The sequence below is a fragment of the Colius striatus genome, chromosome 6, assembly GCF_028858725.1.
Source record: "Colius striatus isolate bColStr4 chromosome 6, bColStr4.1.hap1, whole genome shotgun sequence".
Taxonomy (NCBI): Eukaryota; Metazoa; Chordata; class Aves; order Coliiformes; family Coliidae; genus Colius; species Colius striatus.
In genome coordinates this window covers 11784133-11800612 of record NC_084764.1, presented here as the reverse complement: position 1 = coordinate 11800612, position 16480 = coordinate 11784133, and the positions used below count along the sequence as shown (strand labels likewise).

General features: G+C 35.6%; 1 protein-coding gene across 6 annotated transcripts in view; it reads right to left on the bottom strand.

The window, feature by feature from the left end:
• The window catches only part of FSIP1 (fibrous sheath interacting protein 1), a 77641-nt gene that overhangs the window by 53833 nt on the left and 7328 nt on the right, over positions 1–16480 (bottom strand). For 4 of the 6 annotated variants that reach the window (XM_061998572.1, XM_061998573.1, XM_061998576.1 and 1 more), the window contains 6 exons: positions 15874–16064; positions 14895–14979; positions 10952–11050; positions 7962–8062; positions 7150–7257; positions 828–992 (listed from right to left, as the gene is read on the bottom strand). In XM_061998572.1, coding sequence (XP_061854556.1) covers positions 828–992; positions 7150–7257; positions 7962–8062; positions 10952–11050; positions 14895–14979; positions 15874–16064 — 749 coding nt within the window. The remainder of the gene's footprint in view (positions 1–827; positions 993–7149; positions 7258–7961; positions 8063–10951; positions 11051–14894; positions 14980–15873; positions 16065–16480) is intronic. The other 2 variants (XM_061998574.1, XM_061998577.1) reach the window with 2 other exon arrangements.

The window sequence follows — 16480 nt, the reverse complement described above, 5'->3', positions numbered from 1 at the left end:
AACCACCCCGCAGGTATTTTAGCCATTCAAAGAGATGTTTCTCATATATTGATAACTGAAAACATAGTTTTGCCTTCTGTTATACCTGTTCTGGCTATAAACTGTAAAGTTTACAGAAGTAAATAAGCTTTGTACAAATTAGTGCAAAATAGGAATTATTGTATTTTATGTTGTATTTCCCCCATTATATCAGGAGCAACATTACTGGGACATGGGATAAATTAGTTTCCTATGTACAAAGTTCAAACAATCATTTCTCTAGGCTAAGAACCAAAGGCTCTTAATATTGACAGCAAAGGAAAAAGACAATGGCCATTAAAACCAAGAGACGTACAATTTCAATTGATTTTCCAGTCTTGAACCTTGCTTATCGGTAATTGGTTTATCTTTCAGATCATAGACAAAGAGGCACTTTTGGAATAAGAGATAAGAGGAAATCTAATTCTAATTCCCAAAGATGAATTGTCAAGGGTAATGTTTTACTGTGCTGACAAAACCACTGAGGCCCTCATGCAGATAAAAATGTCTGAGTTATCAATTCCTGCGTATGAAATTAATGGTGAAAGTGTAGAATTAACAAATGTTAAAAACAAGAGTCCTTGAATTATAGACCAGATAGCGACATACTATTCTTCCATATTTCTGTAGCCAAGGATTTCATTTTACTCTTTAACATATATACACTTTGAGAACAAATACAAGATACTAAAAGAAATGCAAAAAAATACAAATACAGACACAAAGTGTATTTTCATTTCTATCACATCACATCTCAACAAACACTACAAACACAAAATCAGCAACATAATCTTTGTTATGTAATATACCTGATAAATCTGGCTTGGAGATTTTGAGCAAGAGCTAGAAATGGCAGAAAAACTCCCATCTGATAGCAGAACTTGAAGCTTAATGTCTATCTCACTTAGGCGATGAAATTCCATCGGTTCAGGTGTATATCCTTCTCCTGGTGTTAGCCAGACAGATATATCCTCCTGTTGTAGAAAATGTAGAAAATATTTAATCTTCACTTCTAAAGGAAACAGACTTTAAAGACAGTTACACATTAAGGGTATTGAATTTTTCAAATAAACCACACTTCAAAAGAAAATCTAAGTATTCATCCATCTCAGTACATAGTTAAAATCTGCCATATATTCATTTTCCTAGCATACACAACAGCAGATACAGAAGAACAATTAGAGGCCGACATTTTTCATTTCTAAATATAAACAAGCCTACAACTCTAAATGGACTTCAAAATACGTGTATTTATTTTTAGAAAGCACACGCATCTATATGCATTGTTAAAGTGTACTAACAAAAGGTACTGTGTTAAGCCAAAAAGACTTCTGCTAGTATTTTACTTCTATAAAGTACAAAAAAGCCTGTGTCCTCACTGACTTATCTTTCAGAAGCCCTAAATAAAAATTGCTCTAAAGCCAGACACTTTTCTTCCATGTCAGCTGGCCAAAGAGCAGTCAGACAGCTCTCAAGTTCCCCATCCATTCTTCTGAAGGTTATAAAATTCCCTGGTTCTCTGATGCCCAAGAGAAGCACTTTGGATAGCTGACCCCTTTTTCTTAACAATGCGCCTCACTTTACAATCTTTTAGCCAAGTTGGTCAAACTTTTAAGTTTGATGGCACACTCTGTCTTTTGCAGCTCCCTTCCATGGATGCAAATTCTTCCCATGTTATGGTTTCCGTGGTTGTTCAACATGGTAGCCCCAGGACCCTTTTGAAGGAATAATTTCTTGTCATCATCTAAATTGCATTTAGATCATGCCATCCAGTGCTGCACAGTAAGCATCACTGTGATGCTGCCATGAAAATCAGTTCAGTAGTGTTCTCCTTCGCAAGACAGTGCAGAGGTTAGAGATGAACAGGAAAGCATCTGGCAGATGTAGATCCACCGGTCCAAAGTTAGAAAACACCAAGAACCTGCTATAAGCTCACATTTTCAATGCTAATAATGAAGCAGAAAAGCACAGCTCCCAGAAACTGCACTAGAACTGTCTTCAACATCATCCTGAATCACTTCTGTTATGCCTTGCATCTCAGCATTCCTTGTTTGCACACTTATTTTGGAGACATCATATTACAGCTTAAGTCTAAGAAACCATACAGAGAGTTAACTACATGTCAAACTTGAGACAGCAAGAGTTTTATTTTTTTTAAAGGACTAATGTAAGTCAACAGACATAAAAATGTGATATTCTCAACTACACTCAACACATCTTGACAAAATCTCTCAATGAATTTTCATCACAAAATCTGGCAGCAAATGCAGAGACATGTCTATTATGATACACATCCAATCACACCTGCACAGCTGCACATTAGGAGTCCAAATAAAGTGGAACATATACACTGCACTTTAATTGTCCTCTGAAGGAAGTGGAAGCAACACACTCCTGTGCAAGTCAAAGAAGGAAGTAAAATCAGCAACTATGTTTAACAGGACAACCACTTTCCATCTGATAAGGGGTTAAAGAGAGAAATCCTGACAAAATCAGGCTTGGAATGAAACTGCAGAGGTTGATGGTATGGCAGGAACCATTTTGAGCCAAATCTGAAAATGAGGGTATGAGATGTAATGTGACATGTGTAACTAAAGAAAAAAGCAAGGCTTCTATATGAAAGCAAAAGAACTGCTCTGAGGTGAGTAGCTGATGCCCTTCTAGAGCCCCAGTACATGATCACAGAAATACTGGAGGAGACAGAGAGCACAGTTCTTTCCCTGATTCTGATTTACACGGTCTTTTCCTCTTGGTAGCAGTAACACCTGACTAACCAATATGAACACGTGCTCTTAGTACAGATAGTTGCATACGGTGAGTGAGCTCAGCCCACTTAACCCAAACAAATTAGGTCATATTCACAAACAGATGCAGGTTCTCCACAGTAATGTGGCACTCCTGCCTCACACTCAGAGAAGCAAGTCTGCACAACCACCATTCACTAGGAATGACACTAGCAGATTACATCGCTGTCCTGACTTCTAACAACCCCAGGTAGCACCTTGGCAGAGCAGGGCAGGAGATTTCCTTTGATTTTGCAAACAGAAGGGGGCCAGCATCTTCCCCTTAGACTTCAACATCTGTCTTTCAAGGGATTCATGTCTATCACTGCTCTACAGCTTCCAGACTATCCCTCTGGCTATTCAAGCAGTTGCATCCACACAAGATGCAATACACAATTACAATACCACCACTATAAGGTCATCCCTGGTTCATGTCCATTAACCTAAAGCATACTAGTAGAAAAGCGAAAAAAGCATATAATAAACACCTGTCATAAATTACTTCCATCCTAAATTTTAAGAAAGGGAGAAGGGGGAAGATGGAAAGGGAAAAGTCATCTCTCTTGTGAAACAAAATCTGTTCTTCTAATGCTTTCTCATAAAAGTGTGATGATGCAACTAGTAAGCCTGACCAGATATGACCTGTTTCCAGAAATTCAGAAATACCTCTAGAAGCTTGAAAGCTTTATGGAAGCATTGTTCAGGTGAGACAGTGATCATTATAACGTAAGTATCCAGTGCAGTACTATACTTGTGTCATGTTAACCACCCCCTAATCAGACACTGGAGAACATGGTACAAACACACAGAAGTGACTCTACAACAGTCAAGCTGCAACTGGACTCATCAGCCTCAGGTCTGTGTCTGTACCCCCACTGTCATATCCCATTCTCTAAGTATGCAAATTACTCCGGTAGTCACTTTACTTCAGGGTTAAATGAACTCACACATTCTCTTTTCTATTTTCAACATGGCTTTACTTGGAAAATATGCATCTGTCCTGTCAATGTTTCCTGTGTGTTAACTCAGACAATACTTTTATAACAGCATAGTCAGTCTTTATTACTGTGAAACATCTGAAATAAATTACACCCCTGCAGCTTGCACAACTATATTAACATGAACATGTACTTCTAAAACATTTTAAATACTCGTAAAACACTTTTTTTCAAAACTAGTAAAGTGCTGTTTGGATATTTCACATATTTAGTAGTACAAGTCAAATGAAGTTACCTAATCCACATTACATTATACAGGGGAATTCAAACTGCCTACCCAGCTCTGCTTTGATCAATAACCTCCAGAAGTTACTGAAGCCAATGAGACAGCACTAGCTTTTTAAGTCAGACTGAAATAAGATGAAAGTGGCCATCAGCTGGACATTTACCTGGGTAACCTTAAAGGAGTCTAGATTACTCATTGGCCGATAATTTCCTCATGATCTTTGTTATAAATCAGCCACACAAAATACTTCACCAAGAATATAAGTCAAATGTGGGAGAGAAAGAATCTATCTCCAGACTAGACATGTTTAGGTAACTAAGTATTATCCTCTCTTTTGTTCTACTTTGGCTGTAGATTTAGGAATCGTCTTCTTTAAAGAGATGTTCTAGTATGGACTAGACTAATCCACAAATTACCATTCCCATTCTTCTCTTTCATATAAAAACCATACAGCAATGTACACATCCTGTGTAGTGATCCATTTAAGATCAGATAGAAATAGATAGATACAAACATACATATATACATCTTTATATAATAAAGACAGATTGATTGATAGATAGACATAAATCCCTAAAGATACATGCCCATGTAACACTGACATGTGTCAAATACAAAATTGGGATGTTATACTTTTCCATTGCCTTGATGCCTTGAGAACTGGTGCAAAAAAGGTACCCATTGCTAGTCATAATTTGTATTAGCTATTCTGCATAAATGCCTCTCAATTCTGTGAAGGACGCTACCTTAAAAACCTAGTAACTATGTACTAAACCAGAAGAGATTACAAACAGTAAAATAATAAAGTATTTTAAAAGTCACTCTTCTCTAGGTCACAAAAATATTATGTTTACTAACAGAAGGCTGTTTAAAAGATCTTCAGATTTTAAATGCTGACATTTATCAAATGAAGGATCATCTCCTCAAACTGAAACATGTCCTTGATCAGGAAAGTACAGAAGAGATAGTATTGTTAATTAAACACTGACTAACCTGATATCCTTCTATGGGTACATAACTGGCTGGCTAGATGAGGGGAGAGCAGCGGATGTCATCTACCTTGACTTCAGCAAGGCTTTTGACACTGTCTCCCAGAACATCCTCATCAGAAAGCTCAGCCAGTGTGGCTTGGATGAGTGGACAGTGAGGTGGATCAAGAGCTGGCTGAATGACAGAACCCAGTGGATGGTGATCAACGGCACAGAATTGAGTTGGAGACCTGTGGCCAGTGGAGTTCCATAGGGATCGATTCTGGGGCCAGTCTTGTTCAACATCTTCATCAACGACCTGGACGAGGGGACAGAGTGTACCCTCAGCAAGTTCACTGATGACACCAAACTGGGAGGACTGGCTGATTTCCCAGAAGGCTGTGCTGCCATTCAGTTGAATCTCAACCGGCTTGAGAGTTGGGCAGAGAGGAACCTCATGAGGTTCAACAAGGACAAGAGCAGAGTCCTGCATCTGGGAAGGAACAACCCCACGCACCAGTACAGGCTGGGGGTCGAACTGCTGAAGAGCAGCTCTGCAGAGAGAGACCTGGGAGTCCTGACTGATAATAAACTAACCATGAGCCAGCAAAGTGCCCTCGTGGCCAAGAAGGCCAATGGCATTCTGGGATGCATCAAGAAGAGTCTGGCCAGCAGGTGGAGGGAGGTTCTTCTCCCCCTCTCCTCTGCCCTGTTGAGGCTTCATCTGGAGTCCTGTGTCCAGGTCTGGGTTCTTCAGCTCAAGAGGGACAGAGAACTTCCGGAGAGAGTTCAGTGCAGGACCACCAAGCAATAATATATAAAGAGGGATTTTAGACACTTTTTTTTAAAAAATTAATTAAAAGAATCAGCTCTTGAATTTCTTCACCACCTTTCTAGAAAATAACTCAAAATATGAGGAGACAATTAAAAAAAAATACATTGCACTTGCTTTTGTTTCTTGCTCTCACATCTAATTTGTTATTTAACTTACCAAAAAGTAATTTACTCCAGATCATTTTTAGCTATAAATTAAACATAAACTGGATCTGGGATATATTTTGTTCATTTTACAGAGTTCTTCAGAGTTTCTTCTTAGTTACTGTGATTCAGTGTATGGTTACAAATGTTGTGAAAAAAGTTCAAAACACTACTGTAGACTTAAAATAATGTACATGTTAATGCAAAATAAATTAGAAAGGTCACCTAATTTCTGTACACAGAGCAATATTTCCCAATATTTATTCTTATTTATTAAAATACAAGTTTCTTGAAGCATAACATCAAGTTTACATAGTCTGCAGATGTGCATTCTATGAAAACACATGTACCTTTAGCATATTTAATACCAGTAGCGTTCTGATTACTTCTGTAAAATAACAGAACCTTTGAGAATTCCTTTCCTGGGACATTCCCCTCAAAGCAGTAAGAAATAAAGGCTCTTTTTTACTCCCATGAGGTAAGGTATTTCTATCTACTTCAGTTCTTGCCATCCACTGCAGTATGCAGACTACGCCCTTTAACAACATTATGTTAAAGCATAACTGTCTAATATTTACGCAGACCTTGGCTCCTCTGTACACTTCTAGGACAGAGTGAGTCTGTCAGGATAAAGATGACATGTCATCTTCTAAATGGACATATAAGCTTCATCAATGTATATTTCCCCAGTTGTTGCATTCTGAAGTTCATGTCCTCAAGTTCTGGAGTTTTTTTGAAGCAGTTGCTGACCCTTCTACCTGAGACTTCAACAGCACTAGCCACTCACATTGATAGGCTGCACCTGCTTCTGCAGGGTGGTTGGACTAGATAATCTTTTAAAGGTCCCTTCCAACCCCTACCATTCTATGATTCTATGATTTTATGCAGAGAAAACAGGTCATCTGATTCTCTGAGTTTCTAAGGTTCCTTCCACCTATGCCTAACTATTCTTTTAAGTTCTGTCGCTTTTCTAAGCCCAGGAATGTCCAACCATTAGTAACATGAACAGAGAAGCCAATGAATATTCACTCTCAGAGTCAAAGCCAGTTGAATTTGTCCAGATTTTCTCTCATATCTCAGCAGCTTACTTCATGGTACAACTAAAACTAAATCAAATTTAGATTTATCATAAAAATAAGCCAAATACAACAGGATAGTACAAATTAAAGTTGCCATACCTCAAGACCTTGCAATTCCGTTCCATCTTCTATATCTTTCAATAGTTCAATTAGCCTTTTCCTCTCTCCTTCAAGCATAACAATCTGGTTTCCCGCATCCTTTGCTAGCTGAAATATTTACACAAAGAAAAAATAAATTTTAGCACTAATTTAGCCCAAAGAGCACCAAAACAAAGTTTTTAAACCTTAGCATCCAAATCTTATTTATTGCCATAATGCTAATTATCACATCTAGAAGCCTATATGTAATAAACTGATAATCTTATAACAGCCTTTGACAAAGCGGGGGTGGATTTTTTTCAATGGATAGAAAATCATTACAGTTACTAGTCATCAGGGAAAAAAAAGCATGAAAATCAAGGCACCTATTTTCTGACAGAAAGAAGTCTTATTTAAATAAATGTCCCATGCAGGCTATGCACAAGCAATTAGCATGCTAATTCCTTATCTATGCCTTAGAATATTTTCTTTTAAATTAACAGTAAATACATGTAAAGGAAGAAAATATCTGCCCTTAAAACAAGCTATGTTCAGGCACAAACAGAACAATTCTGTTTCCAGTACACTTTAGAGAATACACAGAAGCAGTACTATCCCTTCGATATAAGCATCCAAGATAAGAACAGTCAAGAACTATCTTACACAGTACTCTGACATAGACAATACTTTTTAACAGCAAGCTTTTTTCATTTGTGTCTAATTAGCTTTTTATGTTTGTGATTAAAAACGCCCAACTGTCTCCAGAAGTACTTATATACTATTTTTAGTTAACATTTAACAAACTATTAATGTTTTTATGCTATAATTCTTACCTCTATGTTCTTTTTAATGAAATCCTGACTGTTATTACTTTTGCTATGCATTTTTTCTGCTTGATTAAGAAATTCATTTGTTTCTAATTCACGTGGATAATCTGAGTTTGAGGAAGAAAAGTTACTAAATTATGATAATTCCTTTTCTGATTCAATGAAGCTGTAATAACAGCAATGCCATTTAAACTTTTAACAAACATATGAACAAACTTTTTATATGCTATTTTTACTATTTATATAAAGTATATTCCTGTATTTAAAACACAACTTATCAAAATATAACCTCATTTTTAATCTTCTCATGCAACATTGTAAAGGCTAAAATACTTCGGGATTTCCAACCTCAAAAATGTTAAACATGGTGACTTTAAAAGCCACGGCATTCCTTCAAACCCTATCATTGTTTCAGTTTTATCATCAGTACAAAACCAAACAATATTTTTTTTGAAAACCACAGAACTATTTCGAGACATATGAAGTACATTTTTTTAAAACAAAACAGCTGAAGAACAGATGATATAGTTGATATTATTATAACACAGCTTATAAAACAAATTTTATTTAAAAATAAAACTCATCGTAGAGCTGTAAAGCTATAAAACAGCTACATAATATTCTAACAACATCACATGTTTGTTTCTTTCAACAACGAGTTTCTATCTACACAAAAATGAACACATATGTTGTTTTTCAGAGATTTTTTCTAGTTTTAAAGAGCAATCCAGCAAAACTTTATCACATTAAACAACAAGTCTAAGCACATAGAGTCAACTTCCATGTCTCAAAAACTACATCAAAAGGAGGCATGGTACTTTTTGTTTTTCTGGAAAGTAGATATTTAAAAAATAGGTGGGCTATTTGCCTGTCAAAAAACCCAATTTAACATGTCAAATAACAGACGACAGGCTACAGAAGTTTATATGGAGGTAACTTTGCTTTTAATCTACTTGCACTGAAAAAAAACCTCCAAAAGGTATTAAATAAATTCCAGGCATCTTTTTACACACTATGGGCAAAAAACTGTGCAACATTCTCACCAATCAGACTTACTCTCAAATTGCAAGTAAACCTTAAAGGACTGAAGTGTTGGAGCTGAGCAAGAAAACCCTGTTAAAGTTCAAATGTATGACTGGGTAATGAAAGCATCCCAAACCATCTTTGACATTATTTGTCAAGGAACTGGATCATCTAAAGATTTATAAATATAAACATGACAAGAAGTATCCTGAAATAAGCAAAACACACCAAACACCAACATAATATGCAACATACATAAAACATTACTTTTAAGCTACATCTTTCTCTAACTGTGAAATAAGAGGAGGGAGCTGTCATGCAGAGCATCTCAGAACGTGCAAGTAAAGAAAGGACAGACATAGACCACTGGGACAAAGAATACACTGAAGATTGCTTTGCTAAGAAAAAGACTGTAGCTCAACAAATTTTTGCATGTGAGTTTTTTGTAGATTTGGTACAAATCTTGATTGATAAAGTAATATTATAAAACTAATACATACATTCTTCTTCACAAGTTAAGTTCCTCTTGTTCAGAGTCTGCTTTATGACAACTTTTACACGGAAATCCAAAACCAGCCAAAACAATATGGTCTTATTGGCTTATTCAGAAACCATATCAAAAGCCTCCAGCAGAAACAGTAAAAGTCACTGAAGGAATTTATTGCTCATAATTTATAAGTGATCTCTATTTCATGTGTTTCCAAACTAGGAGAATGTAGAACATCTGAAAATAGTACAAGCAACAGCAACTCTCAATCATGCTTCTACTGGGAGCTTCATAACCCATTGCTGTCCTGAATACTGGTAATGAAACTTGCCATTGCTATTCAACAACACTCCAGTACAGCTCTGAGACTGTGAAGGTGGAAGCTAAGGATAAAGCTTCATTAAAGGAGGAATGAAGACACATAGTAGGAAGACAGAGAAATGAAAAGCACCACACTGCTCCAATCCAGTGTGAAGAAACATGTTAAGGTCACATAATAGTGGATTAAGACAAGTGATAATAAAGTCCAGGTCTAAAAATTAAAATATGCAGTCATAGTCCAAAAATGCAGAGATTCTACTGCCATCAATGGTTCAACCTTGAGGAACACTCATTTACTATGTCCTTCTGATCTTAGTCACCAGGAAGATAGATTCCTTCTGTTTACATAGAACGGTAGATGACAAAGAAATAAACAATTGCAGCTGATAGCAATGGCAGCTGAAGCTACTCTTCTTATGTCACAACACATGTGAGAAGTTAATCAACCATACAAATCTGAATTTCAATTAGGGAAACAACAGAGGCGCAGAAGTCCATTTATTTTGAAGTGTTGGACACATTACAGTACTACCAACATTTGAAACCTCTATACAGTGAATGTAAAGAAGTAATGTCTAAAGAATCAGCACAGATATTTCATTTTTGCTGGGAAGTACTTAATCCATTAAAGTAACACAGCCTTTACAATAATTAACATAAAATATGAGTTTTCCTAAAGATTTAGGTTTGTCACGACATCCATACAATTTCTCCTGAAAACAAAAAAATGCAGAACGGTTGAAACTATATACAGCACCACTGTTCATTTTCAGATGGTTTCTTGAATATAAGCCTATTAATGAATAAGTTCCAGTACCTTAGAATAACAGCAATGACAAGTTTTTTCCATGAAGATCCAATGATAGATTTTACAATGAATCAGTTACACATCTGATCATTTTGAATGAAAGAAATCAAAAAGTTTTATAAGCTCAACAGTAATACTTTTCTTAGTATTAGTTTTCTTAGTTTTAGATAAGTCACAGACAAAATTATTCTCTTTTATCATTTGCAAACAACGAGAACTGTTGCCATTTCACCAAGTAATCTTGCTTTTTCAGATTTCATTGGCCTAGCCACAAAGGCCAAGTCTTCATTATCCACCTATTGTATATTTTGTTTTGCCATACCTAGAAATACAAACTATATAATTAATAAACCTTACCCTGATTATGTTGGGTTTTACAGCAATCATAATCTTCTGGACTAATTTGTGTATGAAATACTGAAGTATGTATTTCATCTTCTTTAGCATGGGAGGGATCTGGAAAGAATTTTTTCAGAAAAAAATAACTGAAATATATTTAAGCAAGATCTAATTTCATGTGTATCAAACTGATCTCAGATATGAAAGTCAAAGACATTTACTTGGATAAATTACACAACTACTATATTTCTCAAGAACTAAAGAAGGGAGAAAAGTGCCAGGTGTCTCATGAAAAATTATGCTGGTTTTAGATGGCTGTGTTTTTAACAACTACTGCCGGTACAGTCCAACTAATTCCATTCTAGGAGACACAGCCCAAGGCCCTAAAGTTCAAAAGCCTTTGCAGACACCATATGGCAAATCATCTAGAACTTTGAGAATAAAGTATCCAGGTTTCACAGCTGGTGTCTGCTGTGCATTATTTCCATGTGGTCAAGTGTATAGTCTAGAAAAAAGTGTTCCAACAACCTAGCATGCAAGAGTTGTTTCAGTTACTCAAATTTTAAAATGCTGTCATGGTTTTGACATACATCAACTGGTATAAGTTAAAACATTAACATGTAGACTATACACTGAGCACTTACAGAAAAGGATTCATATTGCAAAGAACTATATATATCACAAACGAAAATTGTGGTTTTCACCATGAAAAAGCCAACCAATATCCTGTAATAATGTTTAATGGATTCAACTGAAAGTACGGTTTTGTTAAGGGTGCACAAGGAAATTAATTTAAGGATGTTTAATTAACTCCTGATTTACATTGTAGCCATGAGTGTGTCTGAGGTTTTTTTGTGCCTGAGAGACTGGGACACAGAAGTTATTAATGATTTTGTTCCCGGAACTTGTGTTTGATTTCACAGCCACATTAAAAGGTGTAATTCCTCACTTCCTAACACTTCCCTACATAATTTATTTAATAAAGGTCTTTATCCAATCAAACTCTGAAAAAGCAAAATATATGAATTGCATTCCATTTCAGTATCAACCAGGGCAGCTACCAGGGCACTCATTTAAATATATAGATAGATACATAGAGAGAGAGAGACATCGATCAAACCTGACTAGCATGTCACAGAAAATTCAAGATAAAAGATCAAGCTTGAGGAAATATATAAACTATGCAATGTTTTGCTAGTGCAGTACACCGCAACCCATATGATGCACATGATCTCTACAGCAAGGAGTTACCTTTGAAATAAAGGAGGAGATGAGGCATGGGGATCATTAACTACTGTATAGTCTTACTTGTCTACTGTTTTTTTACTTTATCCTGACATCTACTGGAGATTTTTTTAATATCATCAGTATCAAATTCTGTGTTCTTCCCCTAACGATCCAAACTTTTAGCACAGAAATAAAAGCAAGTTAGCTTGTAATAATTAGCTTTGTTCAAATGTTTTCAACGTACATTGCTACCATTATTATGCACCTACTTCAAACATTCAAGATGATATTTTTGTTCAGCAATAACCTGTCAGACCTCAAATCCTTGTTCTCTCCCTAACAAGAAAAACGACAAGATGCACAATTCTCCTTTCAACCACACAGATGAAGGATGGGATGCAAAATGTGCATATGATTGACACACCTCTGGGATCTCCAGCACCAAAAGAGAGTATTTAAATAGTAATTTTTATTAAAATCACTCTCAAGTAGTTTTGTCATGGTATCTTCTGGACAAACACAGTCTGTTCTTTTCCCCTGCCCTTCCTAATATAGATATGGTAAGCAGAATGCCTACAGTTTGTTCCAGTCTCTCCGTCAGTAAAGGTCTAGCTACAGAAAGAAAAAGGACATCATGAAATATCCAGTATTTTATTTTTTAATCTCTGTGAGCATGCACATCCTCTCTGCATTCTTAAAGAAAACTACCAATACATCAGAATGTGCTTTAACCAAAATTGTGTCCTTCTCACTCAGTAAACATTTCTAAACAGATATGAATTTTAATTTTGTTGTTCACCTATAGCTTTACACTATTGATATTGACTGTAATTTTGATTATAGTCTTTTTTGTTACATATCACATCCCATATCTGTATCATTAACCATTTGTTTATCTTTCCTGTTAAAGAACTCAATCTTTCATTACCCATTTGTCTACTTCCAATACAGCTATAGAAGTTGGTGTTTTAAATGCTACTTAAGATGGAAGTAATTTTTACTAAAACACCAAGATGCAAGCGTTTATTCTTCTTCATGTGTTTACTTCCACTTTGAGTATTTTGTCTTCATTGTCACATCATGATTAAACTCAGAGATGGTTAGACTTCCTGGTCCTCCTGAGAACAGCCTGCTAGCATATTGTTAACATAGTTTCAGTTTTCAAAATTGCTATCTATCCTAAATTTTCTTCCCTTGAATTCTAAAGGCAAAAGACAATTAAAAATAATATTTGCACCTTTTCCTTAGAATCACACTCCATATTATTTGGTGATCCCTTTCACTCAAATTCTCTTTCACCTGGAATTCTGAACCTGAAATTCTTTTAGAATTTAATTAAATGTAACATAGAATCATAGAATTGTATATAATCAGTATCAAGTTTAATGTAAATGATCCATACTCTCTTTTGGGCTGTGTAGGCAGTAACAATTAATTAACAATATAATATAATATAATATAATATATAATGAAATATAATATATAACATATAAACTATAATAATAAGCAATTGTTCTGTTAACAATTCCTAAAAAGGCTCAGGATTTCCCTCTTTCTGGACTTGTCATATTATGACATTCTTACCATGGCATTGCCTTTGCTTCATTGTCACTCTCTCCCATTCCAAATGCGTGGCAGGGCCTGCATCCCTAGAGCTTCAAAGTACCATTTTTAGGCCCAATACTTTTTAGCTGCCCGCCTTTCCAATGCCAAGTACTTCAACCTGGTGAGCTCTCCACAACCACCAATAACCACACATCAGTAACTTCATTTTGTTTGTTTACCAAAATGATTTTGAATTCTTTGCATACTGCCCAAATGCTCCAAAATGGTAAAAACATTCAAGTTTTTCAGGAGGTTTAGGCTCTTTGTTTCCCCTCTACCTGCTCTCATTACCTTAATTACAAGTGTTATCAACGTACATCCTTTCTGAAACCATCCGTTTGCCATCAACTTGAAAAATGCAAGCTTTACTTAACCTGGATTTCTACCCTTCTACAGTAGCCAATACTTTGAAAACAATGAGGTTTCTATAAACAAAATTAATGTTACAGTACAACTTCTACATTTGCAATAATGCAAAAACTATTTCAGTTAATTTTTTTTCAAATATTATCTTGACATCCTTTTAGATGCAAATAATATTTTAGTTTAAAGATTTCATAGAATAATAGAATGGTAGGGTTGGAAGGGACCTTTAGAGATCATCTAGTCCAACCGTCCTGATTAAGCAGGTTCACCTAGATCAGGTCGCATAGGAACATGTCCAGGCAGGTCTTGAAGACCTCCAAGGAAGGAGACTGCACAACCCCTCTGATAAAATAGTTTTTTCATATATTTAAATGGAACTTTTTGTGTTCCAGCTTCATCCCATTACCCCTTGTCCTGTTGCTAGCTACTATAGAAAAAAGGGATGCCCCAACCTCCTGACACCCAACATTTAGATATTTGTAAATGTTAGTAAGATCTCCCCTCAATCTCCTCCAGACTAAACAGCCCCAGTTCCCACAGCCTTTCCTTGTATGAAAGATTTTCCAGTCCCCTGATCATCTTGATGGCCCTGTGCTGGCCTCTCTCCAGCACTTCCCTGTCCCTCTTCAGTGGAGGAGCCCAGAACTGGACACAGGACTCCAGATGATTTGAAAGCTTTATTTTTATCGTATCCAACAAAAATATGAATATTAATCCAATGCAGGATAATAAATCAGGGTATTCACATCTCATTCTTACTTACCAGCTGTATCCTGCCATGATGACATCAAAGCTAAAAAATGGTTTGTGTTTTCTATCTCCTCGTGGCTTCCAGTGGTTCTGAGAGACTATTCAAAAGAAATAAAGCATAAGTATAGAGATACATGCATATACTTGAAAATAGTTTAAAGCAAAATATATTGTCTGCTTATCAGGTTGAATGAATATCGGGCATTATTAAAAATTTCTTGTTCAGTGGTAACATTTGCTTACTGCTTTATTTTCTTCTTGAGGATATCTGAACATCAGAAGTTATAATAAAGGCACTGTGGAACTTTAAAGCCTCTGTTATATAGTGCTGTTACATGGAGATAATATTCACAAGACAAAGTTCTGTAATGTATATATGGCCCTGAATCCAAATCTCTTGAAATTATGAGATGCAGTCAAACCAACTCCTATCATGTCTTATTAGCTATTGACATTTGTATTTCTGTAAATTATATGATACATACCTTGGAAAAATACTAAGTCTCATGTTTCAAGGCTTAAAGTGACACTTAACTTCTAGAGACCAGGACAGCAACAAGGTGAAGGAATTTGTGCTGTAGCTTTCTTATGCCTCTTCAGGAGGCATCTCTAATTTCTTCAGTGATAATACTGAAACAGATGGGCCTTAAGAACAGTTACTTTTTTAGGTCTGTGTTCACAGATATTACCTCTTTTCACACCTTATCATACCTGCAAGTAGCAACCTCAAGCATAAGACTTTGCTGATACAACTGCTTAGCTGTGGCTTACATTTGGCTATTAGTCATATGAATTTTCAAGCACCACAGTCCTCTTTCAAAGCCTGCTTAGCCAACATATATTAAAACATATTCAAAGTTACTTTTTAAGATCCATTTCTTCACTTTAATCATCCAACTGTGAGTTACTTAATAAAACAATGAGACTATGAAACATAATTCTGTAAGATACACAACATAAACTATTTACAATGTAAGCAGAGCAGTTCTAACCTGAAGTTCTTCCCAGAGCTTTGCCCTCATTTGTTTGCCTTGTTTTTTAATTGTTCTCTCCTTAAATTGTTTTTTTGCCAGTATTGTGTCAAGTTTATTCATTCTCTTTATAGCTGCTTGAATCTGAGGATCTACATCAGTTTCTTCAGAATATTCCAAATTGGAAGAGTTTGCTGTAGAAAGAAAGAGTCCTCCCCCATTTTGGGTAAGTGATTTATTATGGAAGAGTGGAACTTATAGGGGAAGAGTAACAATATTTCAGCCAAAAAAATAGACAAAGTAAGCTTAGAAATTAAAAAAAAAAACAAAAAAAACCACTTTAGCTTGACTAGAAAAATATATGTTGAAATGTCACTGATTAAAATGAATCATTCTGAAGTTAAGAGAGACTGTAATTCTCTACTTTTAAATGTTATAGAAGCTTCAGTCTTGATTTATATCTCAGTCAAACCAGGCTCTGATACTGGTTCTAGAAAAATGTTCGTTTTGAAATGTAGAAATAGTGAAACATTATGGAAACTACCATTATTTAATTAAAATAGACTTCTGTGTTGTCTCTTATTTTTGTAAACATGCAGATTACCATTTTTTATCTTTTTTTAGCTTT